This window comes from Heliangelus exortis, chromosome 8, assembly GCF_036169615.1.
Source record: "Heliangelus exortis chromosome 8, bHelExo1.hap1, whole genome shotgun sequence".
Classification (NCBI taxonomy): domain Eukaryota; kingdom Metazoa; phylum Chordata; class Aves; order Apodiformes; family Trochilidae; genus Heliangelus; species Heliangelus exortis.
The window spans coordinates 11,872,848-11,899,186 of NC_092429.1; the positions used below are offsets into that span (position 1 = coordinate 11,872,848).

At 37.6% G+C, this 26,339-nt stretch overlaps 1 protein-coding gene across 1 annotated transcript in view; it reads right to left on the reverse strand.

Annotated features, from left to right (window-relative positions):
• Positions 1-26,339, reverse strand: part of PIGK (phosphatidylinositol glycan anchor biosynthesis class K) — a 63,792-nt gene that overhangs the window by 12,176 nt on the left and 25,277 nt on the right. Inside the window, exon 10 of the mRNA XM_071750437.1 lies at positions 9,077-9,152. Coding sequence (XP_071606538.1) covers positions 9,077-9,152 — 76 coding nt within the window. The remainder of the gene's footprint in view (positions 1-9,076; positions 9,153-26,339) is intronic.

Genomic DNA, 26,339 nt, shown 5'->3' on the forward strand with positions numbered 1-26,339 from the left:
GGACCCAGTGCAGACAAATGCAAAAAGACTCAGAACATCTAAGCATGTAGGGTTATAAATGACAAATGCAAATGAATGCAGATCAGTGTATCACAAAATCTCATCAAAATTGAAGAAAAGTGAACTATATGCTTAATAGAGGACTACAATGTTGAGAGTGAAAATGGATGGAGAGATAACTTCAGTAAAAAAGCTCTGACATTAGCCAAGCTTATGACCATGAAGGCAAGCAAAGAGCCTCAAATCACAGAAGTCACTTTAAAATATTTGCAGCAACCACAACAGTTCTAGTATCAGCTGTCCAAAACAAAGTAACTATTGATATTTTATCTATAGCTCTGTGCAACAATTCATGTGGTGTTAGCAATTCAGACCTGTGGGACATGCACATATTGCTTCTTCAATAACAGCTGCAATATTTTGCTTACTTTCTGAATTATGTACATGTTCTAACATGTGGTAATTGTCCTCCTCATTTATATTCTCCCCATAATTACAATATTTTGATTTAACATCTACCAGCCTCTATTCACTCCCTTTTTGTAGTCATCCTTCCTAATTTCAACAAATTAAGGGACAATATGAAGGGACAATATGAACTATCAATGTACTCCCTGCAGAAAGTCAGAAGAGATTAAGAGTTTTTTATGGCCTCAGTCTGCAGATCAGTCTCTGTTAACCTGGTTTTGCTTTTTGCCAACATGCTATGTGAAGTTTACTTTAGCTGAAAGCATTTTTAAACCTGTCTCTTTCTGTAAAGCTCTGAGCATAGCTACAGCACAACAGAAATAGTAACTACAATCTTAAGATCACAGTTGTGAGCAGTTTGTAAAGCACAAGAGAGGGGGATCATGACACAATCAAGTCTAAAGCCAAAATACACAGAAATATCAATAGTGCATACTGAAAGGTTTGTGAGTACAGAATTTTCAAAAGTGTGGCTGATTCAGCTGAAAAAAAAGAAAAGCACAAGTAATGTTTTTTTAATATAAGATAGAGTTCAGTCATACAGCTACGACTGACCCTTCAAATGCAGTTATATGAAGTTCAGATGAGTAAACCACAAAGATCTACAGCACTCTATAAAGCCTGACTTGTTGCAGTCACTTCCTGAACCTCTTTCTTCATTTTAGATAGTGCTTATTAAAAAGAAACTATTACAGGAATTACCTCCTAAAAAAAGCTGCAAATCCAGCATGGCACCTCTAACAATTACAGCTACTATAGAGCCAGGGATCTTCATATATTTTTAACGGTACGTCCAACAATTCTACGAGCTGGTGAGTATGAAACTCATGTCTCATAATCCACAAAATGGATGGTGCTACTTTCACATATAACCTCTCATATTACCAGTATTCTCAAGGGCAAACTGAGCACTCTGATGATATGCACAGAAGCCTTAAATTTATTTCCGTTTAAACTTTCCAGAGTAACAATTATTTTCACTCTCTCTTGCCCCCTCATGAGAAATATAATTTTTCAGGGAATATACATGCACTATCAGTTTTGGCTCATACTAGCTATTCTAGTTGGCTTTAGAAATTCTGGAGTTACATAGCTGGCCAGGCTGAAAAATGCCCTCTTTTTTTTTTTTCTTTTTTTTTTTCTGTAAGCTGTACTTTTCAGCTCACTGTTGTGCTTAATGAGCACAGTACTCAAGCATGGGGGAGAGTGCAGGGTGGCCACGTCAGGAGCAGCCCCCAGCTAAATTACTCCAAGCTGCCAGTCAAATTCATCTCCCATCCTGTGCCAAAAAAAAAAAAATGAAGATACAATGCCAATCTTTAAATGTAAGGGTTTTCATAGGTCAGTGAAAGAGAAAAAAGACACGACCTGAGAAAACGGAGCAGTTCCAATGCTATACTTCTTTGTCCAAACTGCAGGATCTGTACAGCCTAAAATTATAATTTTGAAAACATTGCATCAATTGCATCTAAATTTCCACTACTGTGTCTCTCTGCAGAGGTGACCATCCTCAAGGGAGAGCATGATCTAGGGGTTATCATCACCTTGCTGAGTGTCACTTCTGTGAAGAGGTGATAAATTCACATTCCAAGATGTGACAGCAGAGGCTGAACCCTTCTGAAACTCAGACAAGCTAATAATGTACATGCACATCACACAGAACATTTTAAGAACAGAGTTGGGTAATAAGGAAAAAATAATTCTATTACTTTTAAAATATATTTCAGTTTCATTTTTTAAAAAATGCAAAAAAAAGGAGGTAAAGTTACATGCTTTAATGCATAAGCAGGGAAGAAAAGATGAACTGTGTGTGCAACACTTTCAGCAAGAAAAAGCTACTATCCTCCATGTCCAGTATCTCTGGGCAGCTGGAACAGTCCATGGCAAAGTTTCCCCTCCTTGGCTTACAGAAAAATGTTTGGTTTGGTGTTTCTACTAGGAAATGGTTAAAAACAAAAATGCCACAACTTTCAATGCATTTTGTTATTCAATCCATTGTATTCAGCTATAATTGGAAGAATTTAATACTACATTCCTTTCCCCTGTAATGTTTGGTCAGAAACAAAAACCAGTCAGGACTCCTTTCTGGCTCTGCCAACCAGTGTTGTATGCAAACAATAGAGAGTTCCCCATGCATGAATATTTCTGTATTCTACCCTTACAGAAGCTGAGTTCTTCATAATTACTGCTAAAGTTTTAAGACTAGGGAGGCAGCATTTGAAATAATTTGAAAAAAATAATTGCAAGATACTTTTCTTTATTGTATATTGAAGACTTAGAGAAGAGCTTCCATCTCATATTTCAACTTACCAAAGGGGCAAAGAAGCAGAACCTTTGCTGTGTTTGAGAAAAAGTAAAATAATTATACTGGATAGGCATAGAGAGTGATCACCCACAACAGTCCTTTACAGGAAGATAGAAGAAAGACTGTCTTACTAGGTCTCTGCTTCCAGAGGCTTTCCCTCATGCTCCAATGAAAAATGTAATAAAATTAGATTTAGCCTGGTCTGTAAAAACACATCATCACTAATTTATGCTCTATTTATGATTGAATTCTTTGATCAGAAACAATTGATGAGAAAAACCAACAACAAATGAAAAAAAATAGTTTAAATCTTTCACAATGCACATGCTACACTCAGAAATATGCTCTACTTCAGCAATGTTAAGACTTTATGAGATTTCATTAGGCTAACACTTCTGAATAACAAAGACAACCTTATTGCTTGTGTGAACTACCAGCTAAGGTATGAGAATTCTGAATACCATCACTGACTCTATCAGCTCACTAGACAAAGAAATGCATGAAAATGTTTCTGATTTAATGTTTTGCCACTAAGAGATCTATAAGTGGCTACAACCACCTCAATAATGTGTTTTGTGATTTCCTGGAGTGAGTCTGAGAAATGGGGCTATTCCACTCAATTTACTATTTACAGAAACCAGTAATATAAAAATAATTAAGCACTCATCTGCCAGATTTAAAGGTACACATTGCATACATTACATGACTCATACACCCAGCAAGCCTGTGCTACTCACAACCTCTTTAATGAACCTTAATATTAGAAGAACTGCTAGGGAATGAACTTGAAAGCACCTGTTTGCACTAAGTAACACAGATTGTTGGCAGGTGTGCCTTTGCTGCTCTATGACATATTTAGTTTGGTGTTCAGCAAAACTGTACAGTGATAGCTTTTCATAGAAAGTTTGTTTCATTCCTTCTGAGCACATGGTCTTCTGCTAGACAGTATTCAATTTAAAGGAAGCCAAAAATTGTAAATAATCTCTAATTTAGGCAACAGTGAGAGAAATTAAATCCACGTACTGTACATAACTTAGGGAAAGAAGCAAATTCTTATTTACTGGATAACATCCAGTCGTGATTCCACTTAGGATCACTTCCATTAGAGATATAAAATGCAGGCAAACTACTTCTAGGTAACACAATACAGAAAAAACAGAAATTACAGAAAAACAATTGCAAAAAAATCCAACTAAAAACCACTCTTTTCTAATTCCTATTTGTCCCAAGTGACCTAGAGGAAGAACGGCTGGTTCAGCAATAGCTGTACAGCACACCTGGGTTCAGTTCTGCACATGAATATAGGCAGAATGCCTGAGCCTCAAAAAGGACATCAGTTCAGCTGATGAGGAAGACTGTGACAGGTTTCCATGACATGCATCAGAAACAGCTTTCTCATCTCTACTCTGGAGAACACTTGGCAGGACACTGACAGAACAGGCTGTTCTTCTCCATACACTCCAAAACAACCACAAGCAGTGGCTGTGGTAAGGGAAGAACACTGTCTTCAGTGTGTTTGTTGCTCAGAACTGCAGAAGTAAAACCTGACCAGGCAGGTGTCCTCATGCAAGGAGACACATGACAAGGCTTGCTGTTGGGTAGCCATGTAGTGTATTTTGTTGAAATACAATTGAATGCTAAATTAAGACTGCTTTCTAATCTTTGATATGAAAAATTCAATTTTCAATCATCCTGAAAACATTCAGTTCTGACAAAGAAAAGCATTCTTGTCTGTGCTAACAGATGCAGCAATATTTAGACCTTTTGGTGAAAGGTCGTATTTCATCTCTGACATCAGGTAGTTGAATATTATGACCAGAGTTCTAAAAAGCACGCTATGCTTTAAAGTTAACTTTAAACACAGCTAAAGGAATGGATTTTCAAAGACTGTATAAATAATGGTGTCTAAAACTTTACACATCCAGCTTTACAAATCTAAGTATCACAAGCTGCTTTTGAACCTCTTAGCCTGTAAAGATACTTAAAGTGTTTTAAGAATTTTTTAAAATTACCCATAAGCTACAATTATTATCTGCATAAAAGAAGTCAAAATCTGGGCTACCGCGATGCTATTCAAAACCTTACATACTTGACTAAGGTTCTGAAAACCACTAAATTTTTTTTTCTAAAACATAAATAGGAACAAAGACTCCATCATCATGACAGATGTAGACTGAGTGGAAGAGGCCCCCCCTTGAAATGCAGTAACAGCTTTAGGGCAGCTATGAGGTGAGGGGCAGAGCACCAGTGTGATCCTTGAAATTTAAACATGCTTTCAAGACTCTAGCAGCATCTGATGGGTTAATTTTCATCTCGAGCATTTCACAAAGATCGTAAGCCACATAAAAGCACTTTCATTTAATGTCTGTGAAAGCATTTAAGTCTGAGAGCTAAAATTGTTGTGTTATAGATAATAAAAAAATACTTCAAAAAAAACCTATACAACATGGTGTGTTCTATTTTCTTAATACTGTTTCAACAATTCCTGCCAAATGCTGCTAAAGAAAACCTCTCTCAATTAAACCAGCGTGAAACAGGAATAACATCAACAAATGCAATAAACTAACACCCTTCTACTATGTGAGAATGAGATCCTGAGAATGAATAAAAACTAATCTTCAAAGGAAAAGAATTTTATTTTGGGGGCAGCAAACTCATTACAGAAGTACAGAAATTATAGAAGCAAAGACCTTCTTGTGAGCCTTAAAACAGAACTGCTACTCTGCAGTCATCTTTGATGAGTATCAGCCTGTCCACCCAGAACTCTGGAGATCCCTGATCCAAATTCTTTCTTAAAATTATTTAATTTCCCTTACTGGACTGGATTCAGTACAATCAAACTAGATTGGATGTATCAACTCCATAAAGTCCTCTGAGTCTAAGCACAGCAAAGCTTATTTGAGCTGCTCAAATGGAATCTCGAACCATACTATCTACATACAGAAGGAAACTCAATATAATCTAATTAAAAATTATATCTAGCACTCCTTCATGATTCCTCTACATGAGAAAACACCTAAGAACTCTTTATTAAGTAAAGGTACAATGTGTATGTCACATTTTTAATATAATGTGCAATCAGCTCTATAGGCTGTCAGTTGGCTTCCTGAAATACCATTCTGATTTAAGAGCACATTAATTTATCTCCTAAATGTTTTACAATGGACTAAAATAAGTATGCAAGTTGATCATGTTCTGAATTTGCTGCTTCATTTTGTTTTGAATGATAACATGAAGAGAGATGGCATCTATCCACTCAAATGTGCCATTCATCAGTAAAACATTCTTCTATCAGTAAGCCCCCTATAACAGTTCAAGTTACTTTAATATCCTACATTCCAGTTAGTCAAAGCATATTAACACAGTGACATTCAGAGTCTGAGGACTGGCACTGACATTAGGTATTTTTATTGAAAGTGCCTAACTGAATTGGAAGTCCAGCAATTAATATTGTGTATCGTAAATGAAAACAATCTTCTCAAAGATTTCTCCTGTTCTTTCACCAGACCTGTTCCAACTAAACACATGCACTCTCTCCTTTTTCACCCTATTTGTTGTTTGGGTTTTGGCTGGCTGGTTGGGATTTGTTTTTTGGTTTGGTTCTTTTTTTGTGACCTTACCATTCATAATCTTATCCTAAGTAGCAGCATTGTATGCACAACTATACATAAAGAGCCTCATTAAAAAGGCTGTCTTGTGTGGGTGTTCCTCTGAAAGCCTAACTTTTGCCATTTTAGAAGTTTATATTCTTTATCACATGTAAGAGTAGGAACCCTTACATGTGATAAAGAAAGAACAACAACAGCCCATACAAAACACACTGATTACCCATGTGGATGAAGCATCATAACACCACAAATACTATTCTGTTTTTACTCATTTTATCATTCATTTCTTTCTTTTTTCTTAACTGAAAATATGCTTGTTCATATAAACTTTACAGGCCCCTTTCACTCCATGTCCCAGGTGTCAGAGTTTACATGCAGTTTACATGATAATCTTTGCAGTGCTCATTCATCAGGACACTGGTACAGAGTACACTTTGCTGATTACAGCTCCTTGAGACTCAAAAAGGGCATCACAATCATTCAAAACCAGGGCATGATGCCTGACACAACAGTTAAACAATGGTCATTTTATTGTTTCCCTACATGAAAGGCATTTGCAGTTCTGTTGGGTCTGTTCTGCTGTCTTGTGTGGACCACAGCTCTACATTACCCGTAAATTTGTTACAGCAAACAGTAAGAGGACATAAAAACAGATTTTTGCCTTTCCACAGTGCAATATCCTATTGCAATGTAACACACAGTAGCCAAATGAACCCTCTGTGGTTATTACCCACCTAATGTTGTAAAAATATTACTATGACATTTTGTCTGGTCGACCATCTTAAAGGTTAATTCTGTTTCCTATTTGAGATTTTCCTCTAGGTGAGGCATTTTGTGCAGTTTCTATTTACTGATTCCAAACAACCCCCAAACTGTTTCATTGCTCACTCTCACTGTTAAGAACATATTGACTGGCTGCCTGCTCTGCTGTTTAATTCATTTATGCTGAGAGTCAGGCATGAAGACAGAATTTTAAATGTGACATTTGCAGGCTGTTGGGTCATTTGAAGCTCTGACAACACTAGGGAGTTCCTGACATACAAACTGGTCCTGATTTCCAATCTTCCATGTTCTGAACACATCAGAGATTCTTCCCGAAGGTGCAGATTTCAGCCAAAAGTTTTTATATCCCTTGTGTTTACTACTCAGAGAAAAGAACTGTACACTTTAAAGTTTTAAAATAAAGCTTGTTTCCTTTAAGGTAAAACAAGTATTGCCTGCAGCATGCAACTCAACCACTTAAAAACACTAAGGTGTTCAGAAAGATCTACAATAGTAATTAATACTATTTTGCAAGCATTTTCTTTTTTTTTAAATTAATACTATTTTGTAAAGATGTTGTAAGTAACTTCGACATTTAGTAGACTTTTATTCGTTCCTGTTAATCTTTAAATGTTCAAACACAGCTGAGTCTGAAACCACAGCTACATCTCACATTCTCTGTCTGGCTATTCCTACTCTGGCCATCATCAAGTCCCAGTTTTCAGGCTGGAAGTTTTCTTTTTCTCAAGGCAGTGAATGGACTGTACCATTTTGTCTCCTTTAATGAATTGTTATTATCTTCCCTGACTTTCAGGTCAATTTTTAGAGTATCCCTGATTACCTGAAAGATTTCATACTGCCAAGGTATCATTAGGAAAACAGTAATCTGACCTAATCAGTCCTGACAGGAAAACTAGTTATTTGTCCCTGAAGCACAACTCACATCTACAAAGTTAATTTTTTTTTCTTTTGAGAAAATTCCAAATGACCGCAACAGAGTAGATCTTTTTGCGTTCTTTAGAACACCACCAAGAAGGAAGATGTTAAGTCTCAATACTAATGTTCTACAGCATATCATAAGTTTTATGTGAGTTACTTGGCCATGAGCATTTTCACAAAATGGGCAGAGCCCACTGTGGCTAACAGCAATGAATGAGAAGACATGTAAAGGCAGGTTGGGCATCTAATCTACCATTAAATAGATTGAGAATAAGTAGGGCAAGACTAGACTAGAGTAGGGCAAGAAGGGAGTACAGAATCTTCAGCACAGAAAAGATCTCTTCTTCCTCCTGGCCATAAGTGGGGGGAAAAAAATGCAGACAGAGTCTAATAAAAACTGTAGCCTGCTATTCAATCCCAGCTCAGATGTCCACATCATGCCTCATTAGTTCTCTTAAATCAATGGAAGATTTTTATTAATTTTAAATAGACACAATTAAAAGACATAATCTAGGCAAAATCTGTTTCTTTTTATTGTGTGAAACAAAAAGCAAACAAAAAACCCTGTGCACAGCAGAAAGGATGAGGACACTGCTTGGGTTAGACACAGAAGCAGTGCAAATTCAGAACTGTGTTAGGAGGGGAGACTGTTATGACAGTTGTACCACAATAATGACTCTATACTTTGCTGCTTTTTCAGAAGGGGAATATTATTTAGGTCAAGATGCAAATTTTATGGACTACATGGATGTTTTTTCCCTTCTAGATCATTAGACACACAAGAATTTTAACAGCAACCTCTGAAATGTTGACTGTGTCATATAACAAGTGTCTTTTCGTTGCCGCATTCAGAATAAGACATATAACTTAATAGTTATCTGATCAAAAGTACATTGCTTTTACATATTTCCAGCACTAGAACGTGACCTAGAAAAGCAATTTTTATTACAGATATTTATTCTTAACAAATTTCCTTTAAAACAGAAAGACATACCTGGTGTATTATCTGAGCTACAGGAAGTTGTTCAGCATATTTCAGTGGTTCTGTTGCCAACTCATCAGCTGGAAGCCTGGGAGGAAGGAAAGTTAATATTTATCGAAGTTAGCATGATGTTAAACAAGCTAAATTAATGAAATCTAAGAGTTTGAGGTAAATTACTTTTAAATGTGTGGTATCTGGGAGATTATTTTGCTTAAGATAAAGAAAGTCTATTTAAGAGCTTAATTTAATATATTTCTTATAAAGTTGAGTGAAAGAATAAATAGTAGGAAAGTGTGTAACATGGTGGATTTTTTCCCTGCCAAAGCAAATAAAACAGAAATTTAGCAGCAGAAACCTAAGAAAACCTTTAAATTTAGTTTTAAACCAAAAAAGTGCTGGTGAAAGCTGGATTTAAATCCTCTCAGGAAAACCATCTTATGTGTTACAGAGCAGATTCAGCACTCTAAACAATAGAAGCTTCTTCACTCAATCCTGCCAACATAATTCAAATATGACCATCTCCAAACATGAGCAATTATTCATCATTTCCTGTTTCTGCTGCAAATGCACATCAGTGTTCAGCTGTGGCAGAAGCTCAACACCACAAACATTTGAGCATTTGCCAGCACACTAATGTGTACTATTGGTTCCAAGTAAGCCAAAGAACTAGTGTGAACAAAAAGAGTTGAGTATTTCACTAAGAGAATGCATCATGCCCCTTTTAAACTTCAAATAAACTGTAGTTGCAACTGGAAATTTTAAATCCATAAGCAGTCTCTTAAAAGAATATTTAAATTACAGGAAATTAATATGAAAGCCTGTTTTAAATCCTTCAACCACACTGCATTCTTCTACTGGAGCTGCACAGCATGTGCTGCATTATCAAAGTACCATTCAAGGTTTTCATCAGTCATTCCTCAATCTTTCTGAAGAGTCCTGAGAATAGGAATTTAAGTAATATGACAAGAAATGCAGAGGGTGGGAAGATCTCTACAAAAACAAGGCCTTTCTATAAAGTTGAATCAGAATTACTTTCAGACAAAAACTGTGACCAAGACATTATTTTCCCGGCTCAAATTACTACCTTATGCCCATTCTGGTAAAGAATGATAGGTGCTTGCTGGGTTAATTTACCTGCAGACTGGCTGCCAGGTAAGAGCCAGAAACTACAGGCTTAGACTTTGCACTGGGACTTGACAGGCTGTAGTAAAAAAGAAGACAATAAAAGCACATCTCTTCCTTTTTCCATTCCTGAATTTCTATTGTGGTTTCAAATGCTTTTAAAGCTCCAAATAAGAGCTTGAACACACAGAAATTTGAAACAAACGTAGTATGAGGAAGTATGAAAGTCTTACTGTGTAAGAAATTTAAAGCAGAGAATAAAAAAAAAAAAGTGTTGATATTTCAAAGATCAGAGTGACAGTCTGTCTAGAACTGTTTAACGTGCTGAGAAAAATTAAGTAAGCAAGACCTGAACTACTAAAGCTGGGCTGCTGAAAGAGCTCATTTACTTATGTGGGTTTTAGAGGTTTCGCACTGTTAAGGCAATGATTAATTTGTACTCACAACACGAAATATTCTGCTGCTGTAATCCAACACAACCATCAGAACTGAGAGTGGGCTTCACAACTCCACTCTAGCATGCAGAAGGGACCTTTCCAATCACTCCAATTTCCTTTCAACTTTCTCTCATTTTGCAGAGTCCTGACTAACAGACCTCTATTTAGTTACCCACAGTCAGTGTGGATTGGAGATGATTTCTATTCTACCGGGAGCCTGTGAGCTGACAAAGCACCTTGATTTATGGATACCTATCTATGGATAACCACTTCTTAGCCACAGTTCTAAATATGAAACCACTGTACTCAAAACAAAATATTCATGAACACTTAGCTCTACAGTCTTTACAGGGACACTGCAAATTTGGAAAAAAATACCTCAGTATCTCAGATCCCAAAATTAACAGTTATCATAAACTAAATGTTAGCAGGGGGAAAAAAGAAAAAAAGGTTGTCTGCTCTATCAAGGACTTTTTAACTTTGGCAATATTTTCTGTCTAGACAGAGACAGTATTCCCTTGCATAGTCAAACACATTCCTTGTCAGTTGCAGAAAAAGAAAGATGGTTTTTTCAAATGTCAATGAATTAAAAAATACAAAGACTTCTTCCTTTTTTTTTTTTCTACTTTACTTTCTGAAAAAAAAAAAAAATCAATGAAACTACACTGTTATATATAAATTGAAGGATATTGATAGGTGCACATTATAATATACATACATACATATGTCCATATACCCAAATTATGTATACATGCATGCACACAGGTATTTGTAAATGCCACAAACCTTTCACATATGTACTCAGTGATGTACTAGCTGTCAAGTCTGCAGGAGAGAGTTTTGATTGTTCTCGCCTGCAGATTCTTCTCCTGAACTGGATGAGCAAGTATATCTTTTACATTAAACTGCATAAATTAAAGCTTGGAAGCTCAGAACTCTTAACAAAAAAGCTGTATGAAATATTGGCCAACTATATCTTCTACCTGGAGCAAGTCCACTTGAGCCAGCAGGTATGATAAAGCAACACATTAATAAAGCTTGGATATGTAAGGCTACTAAATGAAGTGCAAGAATAACTCGTGGTAAATGACCTTTGCAAATTTGACAATAATAGTGTAGTCTTCATTATGATTGCTGCAGTGCTACCAGCTAAAGCCACTGCATGGTATTTTGTCAAGTAAAAGAATATCCCACCTCTTCCTAGTACCATATGCCCAGATCCATCTAACAAAACTTAACTGTGGGAAGGGTATGCAGATTACTGAGCCAACCTAAAACATCAGGAGGTTCTTATTGACCATGACTGCTTTTTTTTTTTTTCTAAATTTGTAAGTTTATATACAGCTTCATGAAGGTTTTTCTGAACACTTTGTTCCCATCTGTTTTGTCTTCTTTGATCAACTATCATAATGCTTCTGACCAAGAGTCAGATCAGAACTGTTATCTCATTCACTGTTCAAAGTTATTTACACATTAGAAAATTAAAAGCATTTAAGACTGGTGACATTCTCTTTAGTTAAAAGAGGGAATTACCACTAAGAGTTATGCTGTACATAGCAAATACAAGTAAAAATTTTCTGAGGAAAAAAACCCACAATTTTTTTGCTTGACTTAGCTTTCTGATTTTCCTACCCAGCAATGATACCTCTGACAGAAATTTAACTTTATGACAGAGGTACCTGACAGACATCTCAGTTTTCAAGTACTTATATACAGTCACTTAGGAATATGCTATAAACTGCATCAAAATGTCCAGCATGCAAAGTTCTACCAGTATGTCAGTTACCAATACCACCTTTGGTATTTGTTTTAACAGATATAAGCAATATAAACTCCTTTAAAGATTAATTCTCAGAACAAGCATCAGTTTACTGGTCTTAACATTCATGTAACAGGTATAAGGCAACTTCCTTTAAATTTCTTTTTTCCTTCTTTTATCTTACCAACAAACCTGTTGTGCAGTCATTTTAACAAAGGTGAAAACTAGATGGTGCAACAAGAAATTGTTATCCTTTAGGCAGCACAGAGGATGAAATACTGCATACAGAAGGCTTCTAGGAAACAGCATCTATCATGAAAGCTGTGAGGAGTAAAGTCAGGATTTCTTTGTCCTGAGAACAGACCAGAAACAGTGACTGGAGCCTAAAATCACCTGAAAGTAGGCACAGAGGCTAGATTTTAAGTAGTTTTTTAACTAAGAACAGAGACAGCTCACTACCAGTAAGATCATACTGTATGTCATAGCTCAACTGCATGGTTGTATTCTCTGCCCTGAAGCTGGGCCTGCATCCAAAACTGGCTTCTCTGAGCATGTGTTATGCCCTGAACCCCAAGCAAACACTCTCCTGGAGAGCACTAGCTGGCATGAGGCAAATTAGTATCAGGGACATGCTAACAATTAAACATCACATTTGACTGTGAGGCAGTACATCAGCCTTTCTCATTTACAAGCTGAGAAGCAGTTCCTTATTCCATCTTTATGAAAACTTCATTGGTTAGCATGATTAGTTTTGCAAGTGGGTCAAAGAAAAGCCACGACCTGAGCAGTCAGTACCAAGGAGAGAGAAACTTGCTGCAAAGATGCTACTTCATTTTGCACAAGGTCTAAGAATAGTAGCCCACTAACACTGGGACTCCTTTACCTGTAAAATGCAATCCTTTTCTAAAAAGTGCAAGGGATAAGAAGTCCATGACTAGAGAGAAGAAAAAGGCCAACACAAAAGAGGATGTTCTACTTACTCCACTTTTACAAGGTGGAGGAAGAGAATACACAGATCAGGAGATAGATGGCCTGCATTAAAATGATCCTGACCTTGCCTCTCCCTCTCACAGAGGGACACAACTAAACTGGCTACTTCTGTCCTTCTAGAGATAACTTCCAGATGCCTGGGATGGAATTCACTTTTGCTCAAAACCAACTATGTCTCAGTTGATAGAATTTGTGCTCAAATCAGGAGTGGCACTATGAGGCTGTAACTTCACAAAATTAGATGGCCTCATTATATTTGACACTTAAACCTTTATAAAACTAAGGTCTAATTTGTTGTAATACAGATTTCCTTGTATGCCTTATTTCTTTCAAAACAATTGTATTTCAAAAACAGTCATTTTTCAATAACTAATTTTTCCATAAGAAATATTCCTTTCTCTCTCAATTGAGCATGACAGCAGAGTGCTGCCAAACCAAGCTAACACAGGGGCGTATCAGCATGTACAGCACACACCTGACAGCTGGTAATGCAAAGCATAAGGAAAGCATAAGGAAAACTTGATTTTCAGGGAGAAGACTAAAAGAAACAAACTCTGAAGAGAAGTGGGAAGCAGTTAGAGATAGCAGAAGAGAATCTTAAAATATTCATTTTAAAAGTTATTTTTATATTGCCACTGTGACTGCTCTTAGATGAAGGAAAGTAAGCATGAAACAGAAACTATGGAAAGTGAATCTAAGTCCAGTAAAATGTGTCAAAATACTTAGTGGAAAATCTGATTTATTATTTATATTTTCATGCTTGGTCTTACGAGAAAAATCCTGAGAGTCAATGTGTGCTAAAGAAAGATGAATCCCTAGCATAAAGAGGTGGCACATTTTGCCACAGGTGCTAATCCAACCTACAGTCTGCTACCCAGAACAGCTACAGTGGCTTTAAGGCAGACATACATTTTATTTCATGCAGGTATTACAAAAATAAGGGGGAGAAAGAGCAGCATGTGAGTCTTAACTGGTTAGCTCGTGGCAGAGATGGGCTGTTAAGACTCTTCAAGAGCAAATTAAAAAAAAGGTCTTGATAACAGGACAAGCTATAAAACCTGGCTCCCTGGGCAAATTCACTAATTACATGAGACAATAGAACTAAGGCCAATATTTTTTCCTTCCTTCCCAGTCTCTAGATTTGATGTTTTGGACAGATCAGACATCCTTTCATGCTTACGACCCATGCACAGGGAATATTGCACCTCTATGAAAATAATGTTCCTTGATGGTAAGTCCAAATATATAACCCCCTCCATTGGAAACTACACAAAATCAAAGTCAGAATGTGAACAGGGTAAACAGAATATCAGAGACAAAAAAGCATTCTTGAAAATGAGGTTTGGGGCTTACCTTCTTTATTTGCTGTAGCTGTACAAGACTCTTGCACTGCTCCTAAAGTGCAACCTGGTTTATTTGACAGATAACTTCTGAACAGTATGAATGAAAATACTGGGATGGATTGTCCCACTTCTAGAAGTGGCTTGAAAACAGAAATACTGCAACTCATCAGTCAGTCAGTATGTGACCAAAGAATGCAAATAACACAGAGGTGTCCTAAATCAGACACCCCAGACTGAAAGGTTGAAATTATTAATCTAAACCTGTGTACAGCATTGATAGCTTTACTGACTGTAAATACATGAACACGCTTGCATCTGGCAATAAAAAGAAAACAAAATGCCAGAGCTTTATGCACCACATCAGAAAAAGTTATTAGGTTTCCTATTAAAGAGAGACTGAAATGGGCTATGTCAGGTTTGAGTGAATAGTTTTTAAAATTGGCCATTGAGAAATTTATCTACCATATCCATACTACAGAAGATTAAGAATTAGACCTTGGATCAATGCCAGGTACTTGATCTATCTGCTAAATCTTAACTTCACACATATATAAGGAATGTTTGAACAATAGAAGCACTAACATAGATGGAAAATGCTAGTGTTTGAAAAGATGAGCTCCTGGTTAATTCTGCTCTTGCTCAACATTGTGTTAATCAATCCTTTTTTATTTGTTTTAAAGGAATGCAAGATTTGTCTATAAGCATGTTTAACACATGGGTAGTCACAAAGAAGAGAAGCAAACACTTGAGAGTATAATCATTCCAGGGAAATTGGTTCACAATGTCACCTTCAGAGCATCAGTTTCTTTTGTTAAAGGGTCAAAACAAGTATTTGGAGTAGTTAGGAAAGTATTCAGTGTATCCTTTGGAGCCAAAACCTTCCCTCAGGTGGGTGTGGATGTTCCTCTAAAAAAATCTGGTATCTCTAATAATGCAAACAATTTCATTCACTGCCATAGTACTGAGCCTGGATAAGCCAAACAGCTGGCAGCTTACCTTGGGAAACCCTGCAGGTCTGTCTAGCAGAACACTAATGTGCATCTTTTGCAGCTCATTGCTGTGGAGTCTGAACATCATGTCTGTGAATGGGTAAGACATCAGTGCACACAGAGACAAGAGAGCCATGAGAGAGCTTTGTCTACAGCACAAATATGTGGGCATTTCACAAACACAGCCAAGCACACCAAGACTCTGGTGCACAAATGCTGTGACCTCCACTCTCTGATGCTTGGAGAACTTAATGCAGTAGGTGACACACTATCAAAGATGGCTTAAACAGAAGATTGCACAAAAAATGAACAATGCAATATGGAGATGAGGGAATAAAACAAACTGAAGGCAAAAGTTAGACACAATCAGATTTATAATTATCTGAAGAAAGAAGCTACTGACTTGCATTGGAAAGAAAAAATACTTTACTTCATTGTGCTAGCCTCCACAGAGAGATATTCCTGTAGAATACAGCAGAAAATTAGATTATAGTTTAGAAATGCAAAATACTTCCTGTAACCTATTAGTTTCTTTTCAAACAAATGTGAAAGACTTTGACCCAAACCAGTTGTACAGACTTATACCTGAAGTTTAAAAAATACCTAAAGTCTCTGAATGCACTGTGATTTCTTTTGGACCCAACCATAAAAAGGTCTGCTGCCCTTCTCTGTGTCTCAGACACATGGAGTATTACATAATCTGTTTCTTCATAAACTGGATAAAAACAGACTGTAACAAATGTTTCTATGATCCATATGTAAATTCCTATCCAAAGATTAGGTGATTAATGTGTTAAGCTACATACTCTCAACTATTCCAAGATCCTAAAAGAGGAAGGAATTTATCGTGTGTTATAACACAGCTTGATTGCTACTGTCTCACTGCTCTTTTCTAGCCAATGACTTTTGTCAAAATACATTTTGTCTCTCTTCTTCCTGCTCCTATTTTTATATTTAGGCAAGACACTAGAAAGGTATTTTAAGGAATATTAGCTTTGGTAAGCAAAACTGACTTTGCTGCTACTGGAAAAATACATGACCTGTAGGCTTCATTTTGCTATCTCAAATATTCCACATTTTAGGTAAATTAGAAAATCTCTTTTGAATTAATTTAAACTTCAATATGATTATCCTGCTGAAGCATAAAATGCTAATCAACATTTTGAGATAAAAAGACCACCTAAGTTTCTCTTCTATCACTGAAAATCATCATCTGAGTCCACAGCTAAAAGTAAGCTCTCACTGCTTAATATTAATTCATTGTCACAACAGGAAAATTTTTTGGGGGGGGGGAAACCCAACTTTCTCTGGCAAATTTCCCAAACTTAGGGCATGTTTATACAGCCAAGTCCAGCTATATCAGGGGAGCTGCTACTGATGGTCCAAACTAGTCAGAAAAGAACCTCACCCACCTGGCTGAGCAAAAGTTCAACCTATTTTGAAGTGTGTATGTGCTGCATCAAGCAAATGAGGCTGCTACCTTAAACTTCCAGGACCCAGTCCTTCCCAGTTGTATGGGAAAATATTTGAGTAGTTAAAAATCACAAGTTATTATCACTCTATTATGACCAGAGTTTGGAAACCCGCAACTCAGTTTCAAAGAAATCTCAAAGAAAAAAGACCAAACCCTCCCCTGCTACCACATCACACATGCAGTTTAAATACTACTACCAGTACATGTTAGAATTATACTTTCAGTTCAATAAAGGAAGCTTGCTCATTTTTCATAACTGCAGTTTATCAGCAGTGCCTAATCTTTACACAGAACAATTCAGCACCACCTGCCAGTGCATAGAAAGTCAGAAAATTTTAACATGGGAATGTGCCAGGATAGCAATTCCATTAGCAATTAGTCTTTGTAGTGAAGTTCATATTTTGTTTTACACCACTGTGCCTTCCTGCATATATTCAAATTAAAAAATATATCTGCTTTTTTTTTTTATATTGTTACACTTTTCAACGAGCACCTTCTAAACCACTAATACATACATTTTAAGTCCCACTATTTCTACACCTAGGGTACACATTTTTATTTTTTCAGTTCATGAGCTATGTAATGTACCATCCAGCTACACTTTCTCATCAGACTGCTCTGTTCACTACAGGAACGGTCACAGTAGCCGTGGTAACAGCTGTTCCCTGCCCAACACCCCCCTCAGACCTTCTGCCTTAGCCCCTAACATTTTAAGTTTCCTACTTTACTGTCTTGCTGCTTTACTCTAATTCATCAATGTAGATAACTCCACAGAACTGTAGAAATGTTTTCAAGGGATGCTTTGGAGATTATTCAGTTCAAGACCACATCAGGACAGCCATGGCTTTATCTACCTGAGTATTGAAAACCTCCCCAACATCTCTGTGTTTCACGCTTTACTGCATCTTTACTCTTTGCAAAAACATTTCTCCTAATGTGCAAACCTGAACCTCCCAAGCCACATCCTGCAGACAATGACCCTTTTAACCAAAAGAATTTACCTTAACCATCCCCATAACTGCATTTCAAAGAGGTGCAGCCTGCTATTACCTTTCCTGTTCGTTAAAGGTTAAGCAAACTCAGTTCTTTCAACTACTTCTCACAGGTTGTGCACTCTATGACCTGACCATCTTGGCAATTCCTCTCCACTGTCTCAGCCTCTTTCTTGAAGAGGAAGACTAAAAGCCAGACACAGTATTTCAGGTGGGGCTGCACCAGCATAAAGAGAAATAATAACAATATTGCTCAATCTGCTAATCATCTTCCTCTTCATGCAGCACAGTAGGCATTTTCCCTTATTGATGTTGATACCCTTCTGTTGGTTCATGTCCAGCCTGGTATCTACCACCACCTCCAGATCCTTTAGAGCAGGGCTACCAACCAGCCTGTCAGCTGCCAGTCCCTACTGATACAAAGAACAAGAAAAGACACCAACTCACTTCTTCTTTCAAGTGTATAAAATAGAATATATCAGTAGCTGTAACAGATCCAGGATTTCTTGAAAGAAACATACTATACACTGGGCACTCAATAAAATTAAAAACTACAGTTCTGAGTTCTTGAGAAATAGTTTACTGTGCAGCCAAGTCACCCTTGAACAGTAAATCTTACATTCAATGCTTTTGGGTACAACATGATCAGCGACACGTTTCTATGAAGCAGACAACCAAGACACACCAAGGACTGCAAAACACCATACTGCAAAACTTAACCAACTGATTTTCTCTCTTTTATCAGTACTGTATCTCTCTTTAGCCAACTCTAGGGCCCTAAGCATGGCCCAGGCAGACAGAACTGAGTAGCATTCCAATCAGCTAGCAGTAAATGCTTTAGGTCAACTTGTCAGCACAGGTACCTATGTAATATAAAATTGCTAAGCACATTAGGAAGGCTTTCCTTCACAGAAAGCTGAACAGAACCTATGTCGCTTGTAACCCTTTTATCAGCCTTATCTTCTGGACTGTGACTTTCTGTTATTTATAGATGACTCATACACTTCTTTTGTCCAGATTCTGGTTTGTTTGCTCTTGTTAACATCAGATGAAGCCTCAAGTTCAAATACAAACACTTAGATATATTATATTTTCTGAGGCCAAGGTACTGCAGGTTACTGAGCCTGATGATACTGAATAATATATCAATTAATATATGACTCTGTAATGCAGTCACTATTTTGCTTCATATTATATGGTCAACCTTTCTGTCTTCGCATATATCATAGGGAAAGGACTCACCTCCTGTCCAGCACAGCCCACTGCATATTAACCACATTGCTCCAAGTGACTACACAAACTTTACAGCCTTTAAACTCAAACAATTTTAGTGGTCTGCTCCCAAGAACCGAAGCAGTGACAGCAATTCATACTTTTCCTGGGTCAAATACATGGCACACCACTTCCCCAGCTCGCAGCAAGAATACAAACTTGGGAATTCTACAGCCGATCCAGACAAGTCAAAAGGTCTGTGGGACAGAGAGAGGGACACTAACTCCTTACACTCGATCCAGTGCTGAACCATGTCTAGCATCTGCCAGCTATACCCATGCACGAATGCCAGATTTGCTGGTTATCCCTAGTGTCAAAGCCAAATAGTAGACTGGACAAGCCAGATTTCAAATCTTCCAAGGTGATTTCTAACTCAAATACCTGACATAAAATCTGGCATCTCAGGCACCTGCCAAGTTCAGATTTCTGATTACCTCACCCTCTTCTTGCTGGGAAGAGACAGATGCAGTAGCTCTGAGCGTGCCACAAGCTATCAGTTTCCTATCTCTCTCTGCAGCCTCCAAGGGACAAGGCTGAAGCAGGAACAGAAGCAGCTTAGGGCTAAAGGCACAGCCTTCCCCATTTTTCCTTCTCAGTTACCTTAAATTATCTGCAGTGTTTTATTTGTCTTATGGCAAGAGTAAAGAGAGAAAATGTTTTAATATGAAAAAGCTTTTTTACAGAAGTTTCGGTTTATTTCCAAATGTACCTTGGATATGAATTCTGCAACATCTTAATAAACTAAATGCTAAGCAATGCTTAAAAAAATCATCAAAGATCTTATTTATAATGTAATAAGGTAAAAGCTGCTTCTATGAAATGTTAAGTTCATAAAAAATTAAGTACATTTTTCAAGGCACCTATATGGGCTGCATCTTGCCCACAGTAACAGTAATTTATGAGTTAGCAGAATTACTGAACTAAAAAAAATGTAAAACAACAACTGATATTCAATAGTAACTTGAAAATGGGACTGCAACTTTTAAAATTAAACCTTCAGTATTCAGTCAGAACATGCCCAAACTTACATTTACCACAACTCTCTAACACTGTCTTAGGGGAGTACAGACATTCAAGGGGTTGATCTGGTTTTACTTCCCAAAACAAAAGCAAAATACAGAAAAAAATTATCCGCGTCACTCTTTTGTCAGAAGATTTTTCATGTCTTTTTTTTTTTTTTAATGCATACAAGGGTTTACATGAACATTATTTGCAAATTTGACTAAGATTGAAGCCCTAACACTGTTAACCTAATCTCAGTCTTTATCTCATACCAGTGGTAGAGTCTTCCATTATTTAAAAGTCATTTCCTGCAAACATTTACAAATTACACAACATTGCTTGAGTACATCTGAAGGTTAAATATACATTATCAACAGATACTACCAGGAAGAGACTAGATAAGCCTATATGTCACTTATTTTTAGTACTTCATGTTCTCCATACACCTTACATGAAAGAACAAAATCTCCAATGATGCTGAGGTCCTTCACAATCCTACATATACATACATATGTGTCCATGTGTCTGTACATACATACATGAAAGGCAACCATGAAATCAAGGCAAATATTCTTTCTGAATTATAAGTCTCTGCAGCAAGTTTTTAATGTCTGCCCTATAGAGGGTATGCATTCTAAAAAATCTTATTGCAGAATTTAAAATATGTATTGATCATTGTGGCTAGCATATGTATTCCTTATGGCTGCTGGTCAGTTGAGATTTCACTGGCACAGGCTTTTTTTGCTTCAATATCTCCCTGACTTTTTTCCCAAGAAAAACCACAAAACAAAAGGCTGCTTCTGATGCATTTATTAAGACTACAATGAATGTGGCAAACAAACCCATCCCCACTGGTGAATGTATGAATCACTTTGAAATGAAAAATTTCCATTTCAGTAAATACACTGCACTGCAAAGTACTGAACCTGCACTACAGAGCTGCTCAGTGACTGCAGTTACTGCCTTATTACAGGGTCCTGGACTGAAATGTGGTAATATAGTATTCACTGGTGCACTGTATTCATTGAGAGAGAAAGGCCTGAAAGACAGACACAGTGGGGAAAGCGGCAATAAGAACACCACCTGCTATCTCAAGCTGACTGCTAAGCAGTTGACAACATTTTCACTGCAGCACTTGCCCTTTAGCACAGGCAGGGGTTTCCTCAGTATCATGGCACAACCACGGTGCCATCACCTTCGCAGAAGAGCTGGCAGCCTGGGGGTACTCTGGGAAGCCAAACCCTGGTAAAATATGATTTATGACAAGAAAATGACAGGGCTGACCATTCTCCGTAAGTGGGATATTTTCTATTTATGTCAAGAATGTGTGGTTTTTTTGTTATTCAAATACTTTTGCTACTGATCCGAGGGCTATATAAAGATGTTGACCAACTACTGGCCAGTACATCCTTAGTAAGTACATCCATTACACAAGAGATCTTTTCAGTGGTGAAAAGGAAAAGAAGCAGCATTTTAAAAACGAGTTACTGAGTAATTATAAAGTCTGAATTCAAGACAATGGCATAGCCAGTGCAACACAAGCTGGTAATGTTATATCATAATCTCCTCCAGGAGTACAGTGAAGAAGTGTTTCCAGGGGGTTTTGTTTAGTGGTATTCTGGATTTTTTTTTAAACAAAACAGAACAGAACCACTGATTTATTAGACATACTTCACTAACTCATAAAAACCAATTCCATATATTATATTTCAAAAGTATTTTCTACTGCAATCTTACTCACTCCACTTCTATGAGGACCGTAAATTGACCATACAATATTGTAACTTACAGTTTGTTTTATTATAAGCAAATAAATTTAATCCTATGTACACAATACTGGTGTAAAGGTAAGCAAATCCAAAGTGAAACAAGAAGATAACCACAACTAGAGAGATTCTGAGAGAGAATTCTCCAAGCAGATGACAAGTCTGAAAATGTCTCATGAGTAAGGCCCTAGGATATTATTTCACAGCAGCCACTTCTGATAGCCCAGTGAAACAATGGAAAACCTCTGCTATTTCCTCTATGAGCCCTCAGTGGACTTTTTTTTGCTGTTGGATATGGAAAGCAAAGTATAAGACAAAACTGAATGTTAATAACTATTGTACATAATCATAAATGAAAAATACTATATTTTAATTTAGTGAAAGACAACCTTTTCCCAAATGTATTCATTTTCAGAGGAGTATTTTGCAAGGTGATCTATTTGCTTGCACCACCTAGTGGGGTTTAGTTTAATCTACCAAAACAATCAGAGCTCAGAGATGTTCCTACATCATGATGCTAGTGACAAACCACATTCTTTCACAATGTGCTTAATATTTCAAGCCTCCATGACCCACTAACAGCACTACATTTCTAAGCTTCCTTCAATAAAAACATAGAACCAAATATGCCAGAAAAAAAAACCCTGCTTTTCTTCTATTAAGCTCTGCAGGAACTTATAGCAATGTCACAGAAAACTGTTGTTTTCACTGGGCACTGCCCCAGTACAAAACTTTACTACGTGAAATCCAGCTCCATTGAAAAATTATTTCCTTGTGTCAACCCCCAACCCAATAATAGAAAAGAACTCCTTAAGTATGCCATTTAGGACATGTATTTTAAAACTGAACTTATTCAGAATGCAGTTATTCCTAAGGAATAAATTATTCCTTGCATACAGTAGTAAGAAGTCTGTTGCATTTAACCTGGAGCAGGAATCATGCTAGAGGCACTACAGAATATTTATTTAATTGCCTCATGTAAAAAACAAGAGATCAGTGCCAAAGTGCTTCTAGATCTCCCACCTCAAGTTGCAGTGTAGGGACCTTAAGCGTTTATAGAAATTGATACCACTTTTTTTAAAACATTCATTACTGCATGATTTCAGCTTCATCACCTTCAGTTCTTACTTCAATATAGGCTTTTGTTTGTAACTCATGCAATGGCAGAGGAAAAAAAAATATTACATCCACTTTACACTAAGGGATTCATCACAAATGTTTCATTTGGATTCACAGGAAGCCTTTGGGGAACAACGCAAAACTTTTTACCCTTCTATAAACTTCCCTGTAAGCAGAGAGGAAAACATTTTCATTTCACAGTGGTTTATAAAATAACCAATATCTGTTTATCCAGAAACAATGCCTTTTTTTCAAGAAAGAAGACACCAGTAACAACTGCACTGCCATGAATGCAAAGCCCCAGGCTATGGTAATGTCTAGAACAGTTAAGTAATATCTACTACTAAATGTTAGAATCATATTCTAACAGTATCAGAGGAGAACTGTGCTGCAACCAAGCAGACACTAACACAGTCCTTTGAAGGAAAGGCAAGAAGTGAGACAGACTGTGCTTTAAAGAAAAGGTAGTGCGTTTTTCTTCCCTTTTTGTACTTGAAATTTTAGCTTGTTCCAATACTCATAACAAAGCACTCTCTCAGGAAAGCACATTAAAGTGCATTTTTCATAGTTCTCCTATTTGCTTAAGGTTCCAACATGGGCCGTTTTGCTCTATGAGGACTAGGATCAAGTTTAAGACTTCATAGCTTCATAGAAAGTAGAAAAAAAAATTATGCTTGCAATTTTATCCCATGTATATTTGATGTTCACCCACACAAAACCTAATTCTGCACAACTGTGAAGCAATCTATAGGCAAAGCAGACTTCATACCAAATATCAAATCGCTGCAGAATGCCAACTCCATTCAAAAAGACAAAAAGTATCAAAGTTCAGCCTTTAAATTAGTCATTGATATCAGCACATAGGTTCAGATTCTAAAGCACAGGCAACTGATGGTGCACATTTTTTATGTAAACCTGTTATACATAGGTAACTCATACCTCTAAACTTACCAACAATGCTCTTTCTTGAAATTCTGACATCCAAGAATTTTAAGCTGCCTTTGCCACTCCAGCACAGAAGGGAAAGCTCTGCAGTCAGTTGATACCGTCCCATAAAAAACTTGCAGTATTCCCACTGTGGGACCACATTTATCAGGAAACCTTTTTGTCAGAACGGCATTTTTGGAACCTATTCTACCACACAGGTTAAGACTGGAGTTATTAAAAACCTGTCTGCAGACAAGATGAAGAACCAAAACCCAAACAACCACATAAAAGCTTCAAACATTAGATGAAGAGCAGGTCTGAGACCATCTAAAGGACCTGAAGGTGAACAAGTCCATGGGAGCTTATGGGATTCACCCGTGGCTCCTGAAAGAACTGGTGGATGAAGTTGTAAAGCCACTGCCCATCATGGAAAGTCATGGCAGTCTGGTGAAGTACCTGCTGACTGGAAATGGGGAAACAACCCCATTTTCAAAAACAGAGAATAATACAACCCAGGGAACTACGGGCCAGTCAGTCTCACCTCTCTGCTTGGCAAGATCATGGAGCAGATCCTCCTGAAGGTTCTGCTAAGGCATGTGGATAACAAAGGGGTGATTGGTGACAGCCAACGTGGCTTCACTAAGGGCAAGTCCTGCTTGACTAATTTGGTGGCCTTTCATGGTGTCTCAGTGGACACAGACAGAGCAACAGACACCATCTAACTGGACATGTGCAAAGTATACGGCGTTATCCTGCACAACATTCCAGTCTCCAAATTGGAATAGTACAGATTTGATGGATGGACCAGTCATGTGATGAGTGGTGTTCCTCAGGGGCTGGTACTCAGACTGGTGCCTTTTAACACCTGTGTTGGTGACATGGAATTGAGGACACCCTCAGCAACTCTGCTGACAACACTGAACTGTGTGGTGAAGTCAGCATGCTGGAGGGAAGGGATGCCATCCAGAGGGACCATGACAGGCTCAAAAACTGGGCTTATGCAAATTGAATGAAGTTCAACAAGGCCAAGTGCAAGATTGTGCACCTGGGTCAAGGCAATCCTGTGCACAAATACAGGCTGGGAGGAGAATGAATTGAGGGCAGCCCTGAGGGGAAGGACTTGGGGGTGACAGGAGACAAAGCTGTCAATGTGCACTTGCCCTTGGGCTGCATCAAGAAAAGCATGGCCAGCTAGCTGAGAGAAGTGATTCTCCCCCTCTGCTCTTGTGAGACCCCACCTGGAGGACTGTGTCCAGTTTTTGATAGCCCAGCATAAAGACAGAGAGCTCCTGAAGCATGTCCAGAGGAGAGTCACAAAAATTATCATAAGACTGGAGCATCTCCCCTATGAAGACAGGCTGAGGAAGCTGAGGTTGTTCAGCCTGGAGAAGGGGATTCTCGGAGGTGAATTAGCTTTCCAGCACTTGAAGGCACGCTGGGGTGGGACTTCTTGCATGGGCATGTAGCAAAAGGACAAGGGGCAATGGTTTAATACTTCAAGAGGGGAGGTTTAGATTAGATATTAGGAGGAAATTCTTTACTATGAGGGTGGTGAGACACTGGAACAAGTTGTCCAGGGAAGCTGTGGATGTCCCATCCCTGGAAGTGTTCAAGGCTAGGTTGGAGAGGGCTTTGAGCACCCTGGTCTAGCGGCAGGTGTCCCTGTCCATGGCAAGAGAGTTGGATCTAGATGATTTCTAAGGTCCCTTCCAACCCTGGCCATTGTATGATTCTATGATTTTTCAAACTCATGAAAGTACCTCCTTAATAGGGTCTAACAGACTCCAGTGCTAACTTCTTCAGCAATCATGGTCCTCATAATTTTATTTTAAAGACAATCTGGGATTTCTAGGTGATGAAAGTTGAGTATCAATAATATTTGCATTTAAATTTCTTTTTTATTTTTAATGCTTTATGAAATGGCCCTCATATTTTCTGTTACATTTCTCTTTTTACTTAGCTTCTGTCTAAAGCACTGGTGGTTGCTATGGTAACTTCAGCTTTTTTTTTCCCCCCTGTTCATGCTGGTTTTCATCAAACCCAATGACTTTTTTAATCTTATCTGCTCTATAACAATAGTTCC